The sequence below is a fragment of the Nipponia nippon genome, unplaced genomic scaffold (genome assembly GCF_047370975.1).
Source record: "Nipponia nippon isolate SJK-2023a ecotype South Korea unplaced genomic scaffold, ASM4737097v1 scaffold_3, whole genome shotgun sequence".
Classification (NCBI taxonomy): domain Eukaryota; kingdom Metazoa; phylum Chordata; class Aves; order Pelecaniformes; family Threskiornithidae; genus Nipponia; species Nipponia nippon.
In genome coordinates, this window is record NW_028262347.1 from 42,764,682 (window position 1) to 42,779,895 (window position 15,214).

General features: G+C 39.7%; 1 protein-coding gene across 8 annotated transcripts in view; it reads right to left on the minus strand.

The window, feature by feature from the left end:
* The window catches only part of OSBPL8 (oxysterol binding protein like 8), a 97,492-nt gene that overhangs the window by 34,977 nt on the left and 47,301 nt on the right, over nt 1-15,214 (minus strand). Inside the window, exons 4-5 of one of the 8 annotated variants that reach the window (XM_087768162.1) lie at nt 13,115-13,218; nt 5,012-5,254 (exon numbers count right to left, since the gene is read on the minus strand). The exons of 6 other annotated variants lie outside the window; for them this stretch is intronic. In XM_087768162.1, the coding sequence (XP_087624288.1) occupies nt 5,012-5,153 (142 nt within the window). In that variant the 5' untranslated portion in view covers nt 5,154-5,254; nt 13,115-13,218. The remainder of the gene's footprint in view (nt 1-5,011; nt 5,255-13,114; nt 13,219-15,214) is intronic. One more of the 8 variants, XM_087768163.1, reaches the window with a different exon arrangement.

A 15,214-nucleotide genomic window follows, 5' to 3' on the forward strand; every position in this document is an offset into this window, starting at 1 on the left:
AGGTAAAAATACCTTCTTTTTTAAGAACAGATTTTTTAAAAGTATACACTGCAATACAATATTTCATTTTGTGTTTACACAAAGTAAACCTTACATGCCTTTAAAGAAATCTTTACATGTCTTTATAGAAGCCCCTCTGTGCACAGTTCATTAAACCCTTCCTTTTGAAATTCTTCCAACACATCCGTGATAGGTTTGTTCAGCTAATGAAAACCTATAATGCAGAAGACTACTTGATCACAGCGGAGAAGTACGTAGGCAGGCAGAACATTTGTAGTACTACGGAATCCAGAAAAAAACCAAAAAGGCACGTCATGATCCAGAGGCCAGAAGCTACATTTCCTATATAACACCAAATACAAAAGCACATTTTCTATAGCACCAGTCATCAGGTGCTGAAACAAGACAAAAGTTGCTTCAAGCCTTAGAGGACAGACCTGCCTTAGTTCACTGAGAAGTTACTAGATTCGATACCCATCTTAGGCAGTCAAACACACACCAGAACCATAGTAATGAGGTTTTCTCCTCACCTCCATACCCAAAAGAAATCCCTCATTAGGAACCAAGTTCCACTGAAAATGTAATGCAGGCATTTTCTAATGGCTTTCCCGTTTTTACTTATTTATTTATAGGCACATACAGAAGACTTAGTGATGGGAATCAGCGAGGAAGTGCTAAGTCAGGATTGTTCTTACAGAAGAGAAGCTATAATTCACAGCTTGCTTTCTAAAGCACAGCAGCTTTAAAGGCTTTACACATCCTCATCTAACATACGTATCTTTTTATTTTCATAAACAAGCTTTCCATTGGCATCACCAATGAACGCAGAATGAAGTACTGCATCCCAGAATGAAGTACAGAACGAAGTACAGAGAATCAGACACGAAGACCAAAGCTCAGTTGCATTTCCCTGAACTTCACCTCCTTGCTTCCAGTATCTCGAGCCCAAGAGATGTACGTGTTTGCTGACTTACAAACACAGCACCACACTCACTGTTCCCTTCCTTACTCACACAAACAGCAAAGGGCTGTCTGAGAGGTTTGCTAGCAAACCTAAGTCAGGGTGCTGCAGATCCTGGAACACCTTGCACTGCTCCATCTTGGTCTGTGAGGAAACCCAACCAGTCAGCTTCCCATCCCACACCACCCTACTTGGAAACTCCCGCTCTGTAGAAGGGGTAAGCTCACTCAGAATACAGACAGAAGGCTTTTCTCCCCATGTACTAAAACATATGTTAAAAAAAAACCCAACATAATTAAGGTGCCGATCCAGACACAGCCTCACCCACCGTAAGGACGCATTTTCCAGGGAGCCTCTATTAAGATGGAGAGACCTCAATACCATAAGCAGTCTTACTTCTTCCGACAAGAACAGTTTGATACTAATACCTGAAGGGAAATTTGTACTGAAACATCACAAAAAGCTATATATGGGCCCAAACTGAGGACGATACATGCTTTGCCATGGAAATACTTGGTCAAGGAAACAACAACAACAGAACAATTATATTCATAGGATCATTAATAAGAAAGACTGTTTTCTCCTTTCCTGCTACCAGTTATGAAGAACAAATTTCTCTACTGATTTCTGACAAAGACAACAGCAAAGCGAAGAAAGCTGTGCCTCTAAATGATGCCTTGTGTTATTCCTCTTTTTGTAGTTTTGTTCACCCCAGAGGTACTAAAAATTGCACCACAAAAAGTCATTGAATCAGCATCTGGAGCAGAGACTGCCAGGGTAGGAGAGGCTAGAGGCAGGGTCTAATAAAAAGAATGAGTTTCAAGTTTTTCAATATTTATCAACAGTGGTTTCGGGCTTAATATTTTAGCTTACTTGCTGTTTCCCATCCTGTAATTCAATCAGGAACTCTAACAAGATAACCTGAGCTCACATTTCACAATGTAGAAATTCAGGTGTTGAAGATGCAGTCCCTTTCTGTAATTTCCTCTCTATTAAATATCTTGAATTTGTGTATCATTTTCTACCTAAAATCCTGAAAGCAATCCCCAGACTTAGGAGACAGCGAGCAAGTGCCGTTCGAATCAACCTTCAGAGCTGCAGATTGAGCTCCCAGTATTATTTAAGACACTTGCAGATTTAAAAAAAAATTTTTTTTTTTTTTTTATAAACACAAGCTCCACTACTGTAGCCTCTAAAGCAGTCCTGGACATCAGGGATTGTGTTCAGAGCAACGCTATGTCTTAACAGACTTTCTCCTAGTGTGACCTTCCTTATCTTAACATCACAGGCCCCATGGGCTCTGAAAGCTGATCCCAACCCCAGTGCAGTCAGCCACAGTTCATGGTATGACCTTAGAAGCCAAGGCAAACTGGTCCATTCGTATGTTCCTACCATGAGCACTCAGCAAGTCCTTCCAAACCTTGCAGGCACAAATCTACGTGAAAACTCACGATGAGCTTTCAGACAGATGCAAGAGGCCAACAACTGCATGCAACTGGAACAGCCAGAGCTCCATACACGCAAGATGTCAACGAAACAAAATCATGCAGCGCTTCTTTAGAGACTGAGCTGGAATACGCAGTCAATAGCAAAAGAAAAAAATCCTCCAAAACACCCGTCTTTGACAAAAAACAAGGAGTATATACATTGTAGGATTAGCATTAAAGAATCTTTAGGATAAAGTTTGTGGTAGTGTACATTTTAAAACAAAACTGTTTAGTTAAGAGATTTCAATTTTGAAGCATAACCCGGGTGTCGTTCTTTAAAGTCGCACCCACAATCTGTCCCTTCAATCAGTCTTGAAGGAAAGGAAAAACCAAAACCAATCACATAACATCTCCTCAAATACTGGTTTTGTACCTCTCAACAAATACCATCTGCAATTAGGATACCTGAGAAAAATGCATCAGAAAAAACACGTTACTTTTTAATGTCAGATCTATTTTATCCAAAAAGAAATAATTACTATCTGCTGGAGGTTTTTTCTAACAAACAGAAGAACTAGTAAAAAAGCAATGCAAGGCATGAAACGATCACAAATAGCAAGCCAAGCAAGAACATTACTGACTTCCAAATGAAAAGCAAGGAACAACCTGATTCGATTACTGGTGTGCATGTGTAGTTTTGAAGAACAAATAATTGAGCTGAAAAACTATATGCTTCTGGAAGAACTATGAGCTGTACTTAGTGGGAGGTATCAATACTGGTGTTAAATAATAAACACAGCAGGGAAAAAAAAGGAAAAATCTTTTTAAAGGATAGGAGAACAGGAGACAATAGTCTTTTTAACTGACTGATTTTCAAAAGCTTGCTGACAACCAGTTTTAAGAATACAATCCCATATTAACTAATTCAGATTCCTCAATGGATTTTGAAACTGAAGTAATCAGAAAAGCAAGCAAAGTCCTTTTACGTATTTTCTCACGGTCATGTTTTCTTTTGCAAACACCATATAAAATAAGCAATAATAACCAGAGATTGTCCTCACTGTAACTATACATGAGTATCTTTTAGACAGATAATAACTACTTCTTGCTTAACCCAAACTGAAAGAGTATACCTTCCAGCATTTTAATAATGTTTAAATTCTTCAGATATATGGGAGATTCCAAAAGAGAAAACATCTTTTAGTCATATGTTTACACTTGACTTTTTTTCATCAAAAACTGTTTTCCATTTGTTCTGTGTTTTAAGAAGTCATTCATTGTCCACTTCTGGGCAGTGATCAGCTTTAATGTAGAATTCTATACAGGAAGAAAGCAAACAGGAAATGAATCCCTTTTTGTTTCGGCAATTACCAGACTACACATATTTATTTTAAAGGTAGGGAGGATCTGTCTGGTTGCCAACTCCACGCTTTCAAGCTTTGAGATCTTTATTTCCTGAGTAGCTTGAATAAAACTCAGTGTTAGATTCTTGATAGAAGGCTAATCATTTCCTGAAGCAGAGTGAAAGGAAATGTCACAGGGTAAAACATGAAGTTTAATAGAATGTGGTGCCCCAAGCAACTGCCCCCAGCTGCCCGAGGCTGAACATGCTGCTCCAGTGATTCTGCAAGCCAGCACAGGCCAGCGATGCAGAGAGCTCCCTCATCGCCAGCCTGCAACCTCCCCTGTGCTCTGCACCCCAACTCTTTTCCATGGCTTCAGAGCCAGGGCTTACAAATTCAGGGAGCCATTCTGCAGAAGGCATACAATAAAAAGGGAAAACTATTTTATTTCCCTGCCACCCGCCCCCCCCAGCATTCTGGCCCCATGGGACTACGCAGCAAAGCGCGTATGTGCACGTGCACAAGACAAATCACACAGAGAGAGTAATTCTGGTAAGAATGTACGATTTCTACAATGTCCCCTTTCAGGAAGAGGTGACCTTGTAACACATTTTCAAGCATCAAAGTTTCCTGAAGTAAACTGCTGAAATTCAGGTACCAGTATCAGAAGTGCACATTATGGACAACGAAACTCTAGAAATCAATTTCAATATTCCAGTACTGATTTTCAGGAGACAACAAATCTGAGCAAAAAGAGATTTAAGCCCTTTCTGGTGTTAAATATCTTAAAAATCTTGCCCTACAGAGTTTAGCAAGGCTATGCTTTTAGCCTTAACTCATTCTATCTTGTCAGTTTATGTCAAACCACTGATAACAAGCACACAGATTCTCCAGTAGTTACAGCCAAATTAAAACCTTCTGCTGTACCTTACTATTTTAAAGCAAGTCCATTGTGTGCAGGGGGAGCGGAAAGTACAAGGCAGGCATTTATAAACCACATCACTTCAGTCATAAAAGCCCAAATAAGCAAAACAAATATTCCAGTCAGTACCAAATACACAAATGCCTTTTAAAGAGAGATTTGCTGCGGTGTAAGCTAACTTACTCGCCTATCTACAAATCTTGACGCTACAAAGGGCTGTTATCTAAATGCATACAAGCAATATTCTTTCTGATTTCTACCAACATCTCAGTACATTACTTTCATTCAAGCTGAAAAATTTGAGGTGGAAATTATATTCTCTTCTGTACATTTTAAGAAATGCAAGACCAAAACAAACCTGGTAAAGCAGGAGAGAGCTCGTTATATCCTCCAAATGAAGCATTCCGGACAAGTTTTCGGCCATCAGCTCTTGGAGAAAACACAGATGAAATCCCAGCACATGAAGAAAACCTACGTCGCACTGGACCCTCTTCCTTCATGAGTTAAGGTGTTTGTGTAAGGATTATGTTCTCTGTGAAAGCTGGTTAGCATTAGCTGCTTGGAACAAGAGTGTTGCAGTAACAGCCTTTTACCTCACATTCTGATGAGTAAGATACAAAAGGAAAGGAAAAAAAAAAAAAGAAACAAACGAAGGGCATGTGAAAAATGCAGTGAAGAGACAGGCTGCCAAATCAGCAGCAAGCCAAGCAACACCATACTCCTCTCATCAAACCCATTAGGACACTTAAAGCAGAATGGCTTTGCCTCAGCTCCTCTTCTCCCCAAATACACCACATCTCATTATTTACATCTCAGTTTTGGTCCTATTCATCTCTGCTTTCTAAGCACACAAAAATGGTGATTATTTAGGTTTTAAGGATTCATTAAACCGATTCTTTTTCCTGTTAGTCTTTCAAGTCCCAAATTTATATTGCACAAAGCACAGCTCGCGAGCTATGTGGCTTCCCTATTTGATATTGTGGTATGCTATGGGAACCTGAAAAGGGAGTCAATGTTTTGCATTATGCAGCCATGTTGAACTTTCCTGTTTAGGCACTTACCTAGTTAGTTTTCATCAACTGATTGCCGTGGCTTCTGCATCTTCATTTCTTATTTTTATTTAAAAGGTGAGGTAATAGCTTTTTCTTGTCTAAGACTCTCTCGTATTTATCTATACAAAACAGCCTGACTCCTGGAAGAGTTGCGCAAAATAAGCTCCACAAAAAGGGGTTTTTATTATTAATGCCCCAAATATTTGATGCAATGAATAAAACACCTAAATGAACCAACTTAAATTTTAAACATAAAATATCCCCGTAAATTGTACTTCAAGACTAGAAATCAGCTGAGCCAAACTGCTCTTGCTGATGGCTACCAGAATAAAGTCAAATAAGCTCTCCCTAACCTCCTTCATCTGCTGCTCGTTAGATCAGCTGCTGCTTTGCCCTGACGACTAGCATGCATGGCCACCCTCTTCCATACTTGGAATTTCCTTCCTGTCTGGTGCTTCTCTGCTGATCCCATTTTCCCCACCACATCTTATTTCTGACAAAATACATTTTGAAACCTACTCTGTTTGCTGGAAAGCAGAAAAATAAGACACTAAGAACTGGCTTGAAAATAAGAACTTGCGGTCTCCCTTACTCCATACTAGAGGTCTCCTCTTCTTACAGAGTGAAATATATCCCACAAATTACATCAATGGTAGTGTGAATTTGATTAATCCTCAAATAATACTGTTTACTCCAGTTGCTTATGCAAAGAGCTGTACTTATGATTTGTGGTCAGTTATTTCAGTTCACATTGGCTCAGGGATAATACAGTAGACTGAAGTATTTTATAACCCCTATCTAAGTTTTAATTGTGCGGAGTGTATGTGCATTAGTACCTATAGATACATACACTAAGACACATACAAAAAACACTGAAAATAATTTTGCTTATTACGAAGCATAGTAGCTTCCAGGATCCTATGAATCACTAGAATTTCTTCATGCCTCTTAACAGACTAATGTCCCAATACATGCCAAGGAAAAAAGATGTAACTGAAAAAACCAAATGTGAGCCATCAATAGAAACCATTATATGTGATACATAACCTTCACTTCTTTTGTACAAGAAGTGAAAAACTCCATTCACTTGGGCACAGGGAGGGGGAGAAACTGGATGAGCATGTCTTGTGTTCAGGCCTGTCTCCATTTATCCATTACTGTGTCTCACACCTCCCTCAGATGAAGCGGTCCTTGTCCAGATGTCCCGGAAGGAACAGAAAGAGCAGCTGAAAAACTTAAGGAGTGGAATGGTGGGGCAATGAGGAGGAAATGCAAGGAGGGAGAACACCACTTTTTTCTTCTTCTTCTTCTTTTTTTTTTTTTTTTTAAATAAACACATCTCCACATCACTTCTCCAAATCTATCTTTTTAACTACAAAACAAAGCAACTACCTTGGTCCAAATCTCTTCAAAATACACATTTTCTTTTTTCTAATTAGAATCAAGAGAAAGCTGCAGTAGAAAAACGCCTCTTACACACAGAAGGAACTGTATCCTCTCATTACAGACCTATCTTGCCCAGTTAATGGGTCTGTTATCTCGTCTTCCAGAGTCAGGGCTGTGACCCTGCCCGGGAACGCTCTGCTGACACTGGTATCAGGACGTTTCCATGTCTTGCACTGGAACGGCAGGGTCGCACCGCCGAACGGGAGGCTCCGCCGGCAGCCACCCCTGCCGCTTTGTCTGCATCGGCCTCCAGCCACTGCGCCAGCCCGTTCTGGAGCCGCTGCCGAGCATGACTCTGCCAGCCTACCAGGTTCTTCCACAGCACAGTCTTCTCTACCACCTTATGTCCATGTGACTAAAAACTGGCTAGACATCCAGGGGTCTGATGAAACGGTGTAATCCTGAAGGTTTTCCCCTTAATTCTCTCCATGCCCTCTCAGGTCCCTTGACACTGTTCATGCAGCCAAACTGTAAACGAGAACAGATTAAAAACCTCTTTCTCCTTCCTATGCCCTTTTCTCCATTTAGAAGCGCAACTGAAATCTTTGGGTAGGTAAAATTAAGAATTTCAATATGGATAATGTTACACCTCCCCTCTCTGAAGATATCTCCCAACCAAGGAAGCCATTATCTGGGTATTCTGACTAAGCACCTTCTGCTTTAACTCAACAGCAATATAGGAGAGGCAGACTCTCTGCCTTTTGCCAAAATATGACTGTCTCACCACCGCAAAGGAGGGGGAAAAGAAAAAAAATCTAATTTAAGATTCCTCCTTCATCTCTCTCCCCCCCACCAAGTCATCTTCATATTTCATTTAAATCTGCAGTGGTAAAACAGTTAATTACATGGTTTGGCTGTAAAAATTCACTAGTTCTCCACCTTTTCAACAGCTTGTGATTTATTATGCCTGCTGATACTTGTATACACATGCTGATTTGCTTCAACTACTTCAAAGCAGTGTATGTTGCTAGAGAGATAGCTGACACACAACTGAAAGGCTGTTAGACCAAAAGGAATCAGTAACATTTAATAAAAATGAGCATTCTTCTCCATGGTGTGATTCTAAGCTAAAGTTTGTTGCAACTCTTGAGCATCAGCCTGTAATAATAAAGGGGTTTCTGCTCTCCACACGCTCAGCGCCCAAAGGTCTTAGAAACCCTTTTAATTCCTTGCAATAAATTTGATTCCTGAAGGGACAGAGGTACTTTTAAGTAGTTGGAAGCTGGCTTTTATTTACATGTTCTGTACATGACAATGCAAAGGTGCACTTCATTAGCTATCACATATTAGACGGACAAAAAAAAAAAAAAAAAACAAAACTTTTTTCCTCTTCTCCCCTCCCTGAAAATAAATTCAGACAGAATAGGTCAATCTACCGATAAAATCAGAATTAGTATCATTCATTAGGTGATCTTAGACAAATGCGCCAGGAAGCCTTCTATCCTTTTCATATCAGTTCCCAGTGCCTTAATAATTGACATACTTAGAAAATGCACTAACATACACAGCTTGGAAGTTTACACGGTTTCAGAATACTCACAAATAGACCTATAGCCAAGTCCAGCTGCAGAAGTCAGACACAGCTGAAAAGCCCGCATGAACAGGAAAGTATGTGCACTCTAGCCTAAATGCATCGGGTGTATGCCACAGTGTATCTGTACATGAAAAAAATAAGGTTCCTCATAACAAAAGTTAAGTACTTCATGAAAGCAGGCACTAGGCTAAATATGTCACTGAAAGGGAGAAAAAGTCTCCTGGTTTCTCTGTTTTATATAATACCTAAATCAGCATGAAGACGAAAAAAAACACAACTGAAATATTTAGCTCATCTGTCTTGGGGGGCGGAGTGGGGGGGATCCATTCTCAGTCAATCTGTTGAACATCTCTTTAGAGGAAAACTTATCTGTTGCATACATTTTTCTAAAGGACAGAATGCATTTCTCATATCAGTTAATCAATTGGGGTTTCTTCAGTAGTAAATGCTGGCTGGAAAACAAATCATAATCCTGTGTTTAAGACATTCTTTCAGGATACTGCCTGGGGCAAAACTTAATTCTCAGTATACAAAACAAAGGCAAATAGAAGACACGTGCAATTCCAACAGCACATGAACACTTTTGACAAAGCCTGGTTTTAGTTTTAATACATTTCTCCAATTGAAAAATATTTACAGCTGAAAAAAACATAAGCTTATCAAAAAAGACCTCTCTGAATTGTACAGGTATGAATTCCAAGCATGGAAACTGAACTCAAATCAAATATATTCTGAACTATCCAACTGAGGAATTTTAAATATAATAATCCTTTTTATACAGATTCTAGAAGTTTAAAATAATGAACACATTATACAAACTGATAGTGATGCAATAATACAACTAAGAGTATATCTAGTGATACAAAGTAAAAATATTCCTTTTCCCCTCAGAGATATACCAGGAAAACCCAAAACCTTCTTAAAACCAAACTCTGTAAAAGCTAAAGGGAGAAGGAGGAGGAAGGAAAACTGATGGTGTAGCAGAGGAGATGGAAGCTTTTTAGACTCGCCCTTCAAGTCTGACAATAATTTGCCCTGACATCTCACCAACACTACATTTTCCAGTACAATTCTCCTCCCAGTCCAACAGGAGAAAAGGTCATAAATAATTCTCTACATGCAGTAAACACTCTTTCTGATACAGAGAAAACAGAAGAAGCAAGCTGCTAGACTATCATACCTATAAATGTGTTTTATCCAACACCTAATTTTTGCACATGGACTTTAAGCGAGTGTTCTTCCCCTATTTAACAGAAAAGGTATTAATTGATTCAGAAAAAAAGACATCTGAACCATGATGTTGTGTCGGTAGTTTACAGCGGCAAGTTTCTCACCAAATATTCTTCTGTTCTCTGGTATTTCCAAGTCAAGTGCAGTTTAGCTGAGGAGTAATTCCAGAGGCATGCCCGACAGTGGTTATGAATGAACACCAAGGCTCCCAGAGCCCGGTTAGCAACTGCATGGGCTGCACCTCGTTGCTTGCTAACACTCCTGCTCAGCTCCTCCCACCCAAAGTAAATAGGCTTGCTCACTGCTCAGGTTTCAACAGTTTTCATCTCAGCCCTTAGGAACTTCTCAAGGTCACAGCTCAGGTTCAAGTAGGCCAGCTCTGCAGAGATTGCCATGGAGAAAGAGAACTTGCTTGAGAAGTTTCACAGCAATCAGCCCTGCCGTGCCTTTCAAACCCAGTACCACACTTCCATAAAGCTATAACCCGCACAGAAAGCAGTACATGCAATTTACCCAGGCCACAAATACTGGGTGGAGCAGCATTTCAGAAATGGCAGGTTTTAATAAACACACAATGACTTGCAGAGCGGAATGTGCCAGAGTATTCATTACAGTAAGAAAGCAGGAGGCCAGGATAATAGACTCAGGAGACTAACCACACACAGCAGAACTTAAAACATTTCACAAGAAATTCAGTCTGGTAACACAAGCTAAAACCAGATTAATTAGGGGTCAAACTCCTTCCTTGATTACTGTGACCAGAACCTCACTCACATCCCATTTGAGACAAGCATCACTAAAGCTCTTCCAAGTAAGTCACACAATTTTGCAGAACTGGGGCTTCACCTCCATGAGGTACACTCCATCATAAAACTTAAAAGTGACCACCTGTGTCACTGGGGTCGGGTCCCTGCAGCAGTACAAGAGATACTAATCCAGAACTACCGAAAGAACAACCAGTCCCCATGGCTCCTATACACTGCTGATTACAAAATACTTCCTCAGCATCAAAAGACAAGACAAGACAAATCAAAACACCTCCCAAGAACACAGCAAGAGACACCAAGACTCTCCAAGGGCAAGGTTTTAGACAGAATTCCCACGTGGGAGGATAAAGCAAAAGCATTAACATTTCTCTAAGTCATTAGATGCACTTACTCTACAGAGAAGGTGCCTGACTTCAGAAGTAATACTTACTGTTCATATGGAAGTGTTAAAAAATAAGCCTGTTGGAGAGCCTCAACAAGCCCTCTAGCAGTTTTTCTCTAGTGCTGAGAGAGTGAGACAGACTTATGGAAAGATGAAGTGAGGTAAAAAAGCATGTCATGCTTAGTAGGAAGTTGCTCTTACTGTGTTAAGACTATAAATTATTTAGCCATTCTTCAGCTTCTCTATTCAAAGGACAGATACAGTGGAGGTAAACAGGAGATTGCATGAAGTTACTTCCATGACTAAGTGTCTAGATGTAGAACGTAAAGTCAAAGGAAACATGAGAAGAAAAACAGAAACCATTATCAAAGATTAGATATATCCCAACTACCCAGGAAACAGCTTGATTTGGATCCAGATAGATTGGCAAGATCTCATCATCGGCAAGCCAAATACCATTATCAAAAAGAAATATTAACACACTGAAAGTGCTAGCTGACAGAAAAGCAGGAGCTGGCATTTAAGCAGTCATCAGTGTTCCACCAGTGGAGTTACAGCCTCCCCTGTGCTCAATGCACGCATCTGCTGCAACCACAGGCATGCAGGATTTCTCTCACCAGCTCCAACACAGCGCCTCTCGCCTCTGGCTTCAGCCTCGTGCACCCACCTGAAGGAACAGGCTCTCACAACCTCCTGGCAGAAACTTGGCCAAAGCACTGAAGCCAAGTGCCCATCTCGGGAAGAGTTGCTAATCATAGAATCACAGAATCATAGAATCATTAAGGTTGGAAAAGACCCTTAAGATCATCAAGTCCAAACGTTAACCTATCACTGCCAAGTCCACCACTAAACCATGTCCTTGAGCACCACGTCTACCCTTCTTTGAAAAGGCTTTGAGTTCACTGACACAGGGCTGTATCTTTCCTTCCACTGGACCACAGTAATCCCTCTTTCCCCTAACAGCTGATAAAAGAAGATGTGTGCTACATCTCCAGAGCTTCTTGCATACTGACCACCGGTGAGCCAGAAGAGGGATGACGAGTCAGGAGCTCCAGATATTTCTTACCACCCGGACAAACAAAATGCACTATTGCTGCTGTCAACTGAGCCAAACACCTGAAACAAACATTTTTTTAAAGGCTGCAAGTTGTACAGGTCTACAACAAATCACCTTTAACTTGTTAGCTGCCTCAGATAGACAGCAATGTCCAAGTCTTGCATTTTCTTGGTCATTATCATCCCACCGTGCTGAAGGCATCTCATCCCTTCAGTAGTTAGTAAGTGTTCCTTAGGACCTAGTGCTTGAAAACATCTCTTTTTCACTCTCCACCTTCTCTCACGTGCAAAAACAGTTAAATTTGTATCTTCTCCCCAAATGCAGCATCCTACGGATTAAAATCAAATCCTGTCCTTCAGATGTCTACTCTGAAGCAAACAGCCTTTTGTACAAGCTCAGCACAGCCAAAAATGCCCTTACTCTCCACCAAAAGCACTTTCCCCTCCTGCTTTCTATCCATTGTGATCATCACCATTATTGGCAGACCTATAATTCTGCTTCCACTGTCAATCCACCTCCCTGCACCTAAGCCACTTCCGTCTCTCAGTCATGTAACACAGAATACATTTTCATCATACTGCAAACTGAATTAACAGCTACTACTGCCCTACTGGAAAGGAGGGGCAGATCCTGTTTCTTATCTCAGCTCAAGCTCCTTCTGGGCACACACTTTCGCTGCTTACCTTTAGTTGATGAGCTGACTTAAAACAAAACAAAACAAAACAAAACAAAACAGACGACAGCAAGATGTCAGCTTTGATGCTCAAAGATTTACATTATTGTAAAATATCTCCTTCTTAAGCTTTATCATCCTAACACACTTTTCCCAGATACTGCTCACATTTTCACCCCATCTGCATCTCATCAATGCTTTGGATAAAGATGGGAAAAATACTGAGGGCTGACACAGTCAAGTTCAGGAGCCAGGAAGCTTGCCTGCACAGGTCACCGTTCTCCACATGAAATACAGAAACTAGAGCTCCAAAATCTTACCTGCTGAGTTTCCAGCCTTAAAGTATCAAATACAATACTGTCAACACAAGCACCACTGCTGTTTGTTCCTCTTTAAGTATGGATGATGCCCCCATTAGTGCCACCTGCAAATTAAGAGTCTTCATTCAAAGCCACAAAAAACTAAAATGGAAAAATCTTTCTATAACGAATGTTGTGAATTTTGCATTCTTCTTCATACGGATTTTCACCTCCTCACACTCTTAAAAAATAAGCCCAGAGACTCCTGAGCAGATAAACACGTATGTAAATTACTAGCAAGTGAAAAACTAGAAAAGCATTTCATCATGTATACTTTGCAACATACACTCAAAGGCACACAAAGAACAACAGCACAAACTCTCACTTAATAAAGCCACGAACAGACAATATGAATACTGGTAAAAAAAAAAAAAGAAAAGTCAGACATTTTCAAACACGCTATTACAGAATTTTTTAATATTACTATCTCAGCTAGATTTCTCTCTTTACCACAAGTACAGCTTATTATTATTTAAGCATCTATGCTGTTTCATAAAAAGGTTGAAATATGTTTTAACAGCATATTTATAAGTTAGAAAATACGAAAAACCCTCTCTGAGGAGACTTCTGATTTTTTAATAAATTCTAAGTGATCACTGTTTCTGTATTAATCCATTTTATCAAACAAATAAAGCGGTATCCCAATGTAAGTCTGAGTTAACAAGATTTACAAGAATCCAATTTACCAGGGATAATTTGTGTAACAACATAAACAGCTTACATCAGCAAGCAGAGTTCTGCTCTACAGATTTTGAAAATGCAGTCTTGGACTCGATATTTTTCATGTTCATTTTCTAACTGTAATAAAATAGTTTTGTCAGTGACGCCTTTTGGTCGCACTTATGGTAGGTTGAAAAAAGTAAAAACCCAAAAATAAGCTTGATTGATAGAAGTTTAGTTGTTTGCCCATTAATGGTTATAACATTTTCAACCATAGAATGCAAATACAGAAAATGAGCTGAATTAACATTGTTCAATCTATGTGTCAACTGCTAGAATTGAAAGATGTTTTAACAGTCCTAACATCTATATGCACTACACTTCAAAAATACGGTCTTGGTGAGTTGGCAAGGCAACGCTACCTCACTAGAGCCTAAAAACATACCATCCCACAAACATAAGCAAAGCTTTACAGCAAAAGATAACTTCCCAAACCTATTAAAGTTTCCATCAAAAAGCTACCGAATTATTTAGGTCCAATTCCAAGTCTGACAATTCTAAATAAAATATTTAGCAAAAAACACAGTACAATTGTTTAGTACGTGCAAGGCACAGAGAAGTAGGAAGCTTTCATTGCCTAGCAGGTAAGGCAGAAGAAAACCAACAATGATCTGAACATACAACATACCAGAAGGTAACGTTCACATGTAATATACAGCATTGACAAGTTAGAGACAGGACTAACTTGGCAGATGTTATGAAAGGACAATTAAAGACTTCAAAAGTTAGAATTAAAGGGGGAGGGGGAAGGGGGAGATTTCCTTCAGAAAGTTTGATCTTGCAAATTCTTGCCAAATCTTTATCACTGTTTGATCATTTCCCACCCTGATTTGAGAAGCAAAGTAATCCATTTGAGTGAGCTGTTGAGTGAAAAGAGTCTAGAAACTGCTTTCTTAAACATACAGAATGAAAAGTGAGGAAAATCAGTGAAAATTTTCAAGATCAACTCAATGTGGAGCTGCTTCAAGGCCACTTTCACAAGGAGTTCCTGAGTTACGATGCTGAGAAGCTCCATAATCGGAAAGCTTTCCTTTGTGTAGTTGAGCTTAGAGCTTCTGTGCAAAGTTGTATTGCTGGCTTTCTAGAAACGGTGGTACCACACAGAATGTTAAAGGTTGTCTAGTGAAGCCAACTTTGTGCCTTTATTAAATCCCTTCTTGCATGCTGTGGATGCAAAAAGCTAGTTTTTACGTTTGTTTTGATGTCTCTTGAACCTCAGCGCATCCGAGTGTTATCAGCTTTTGCAGTAGATGGCACTTAGATTTTGGTATTCTCCAGCTTAAAGCCACTGACATTTGGAGGCTTAATAAATTTATTTTATAGAACAAATTGTAATTGCAG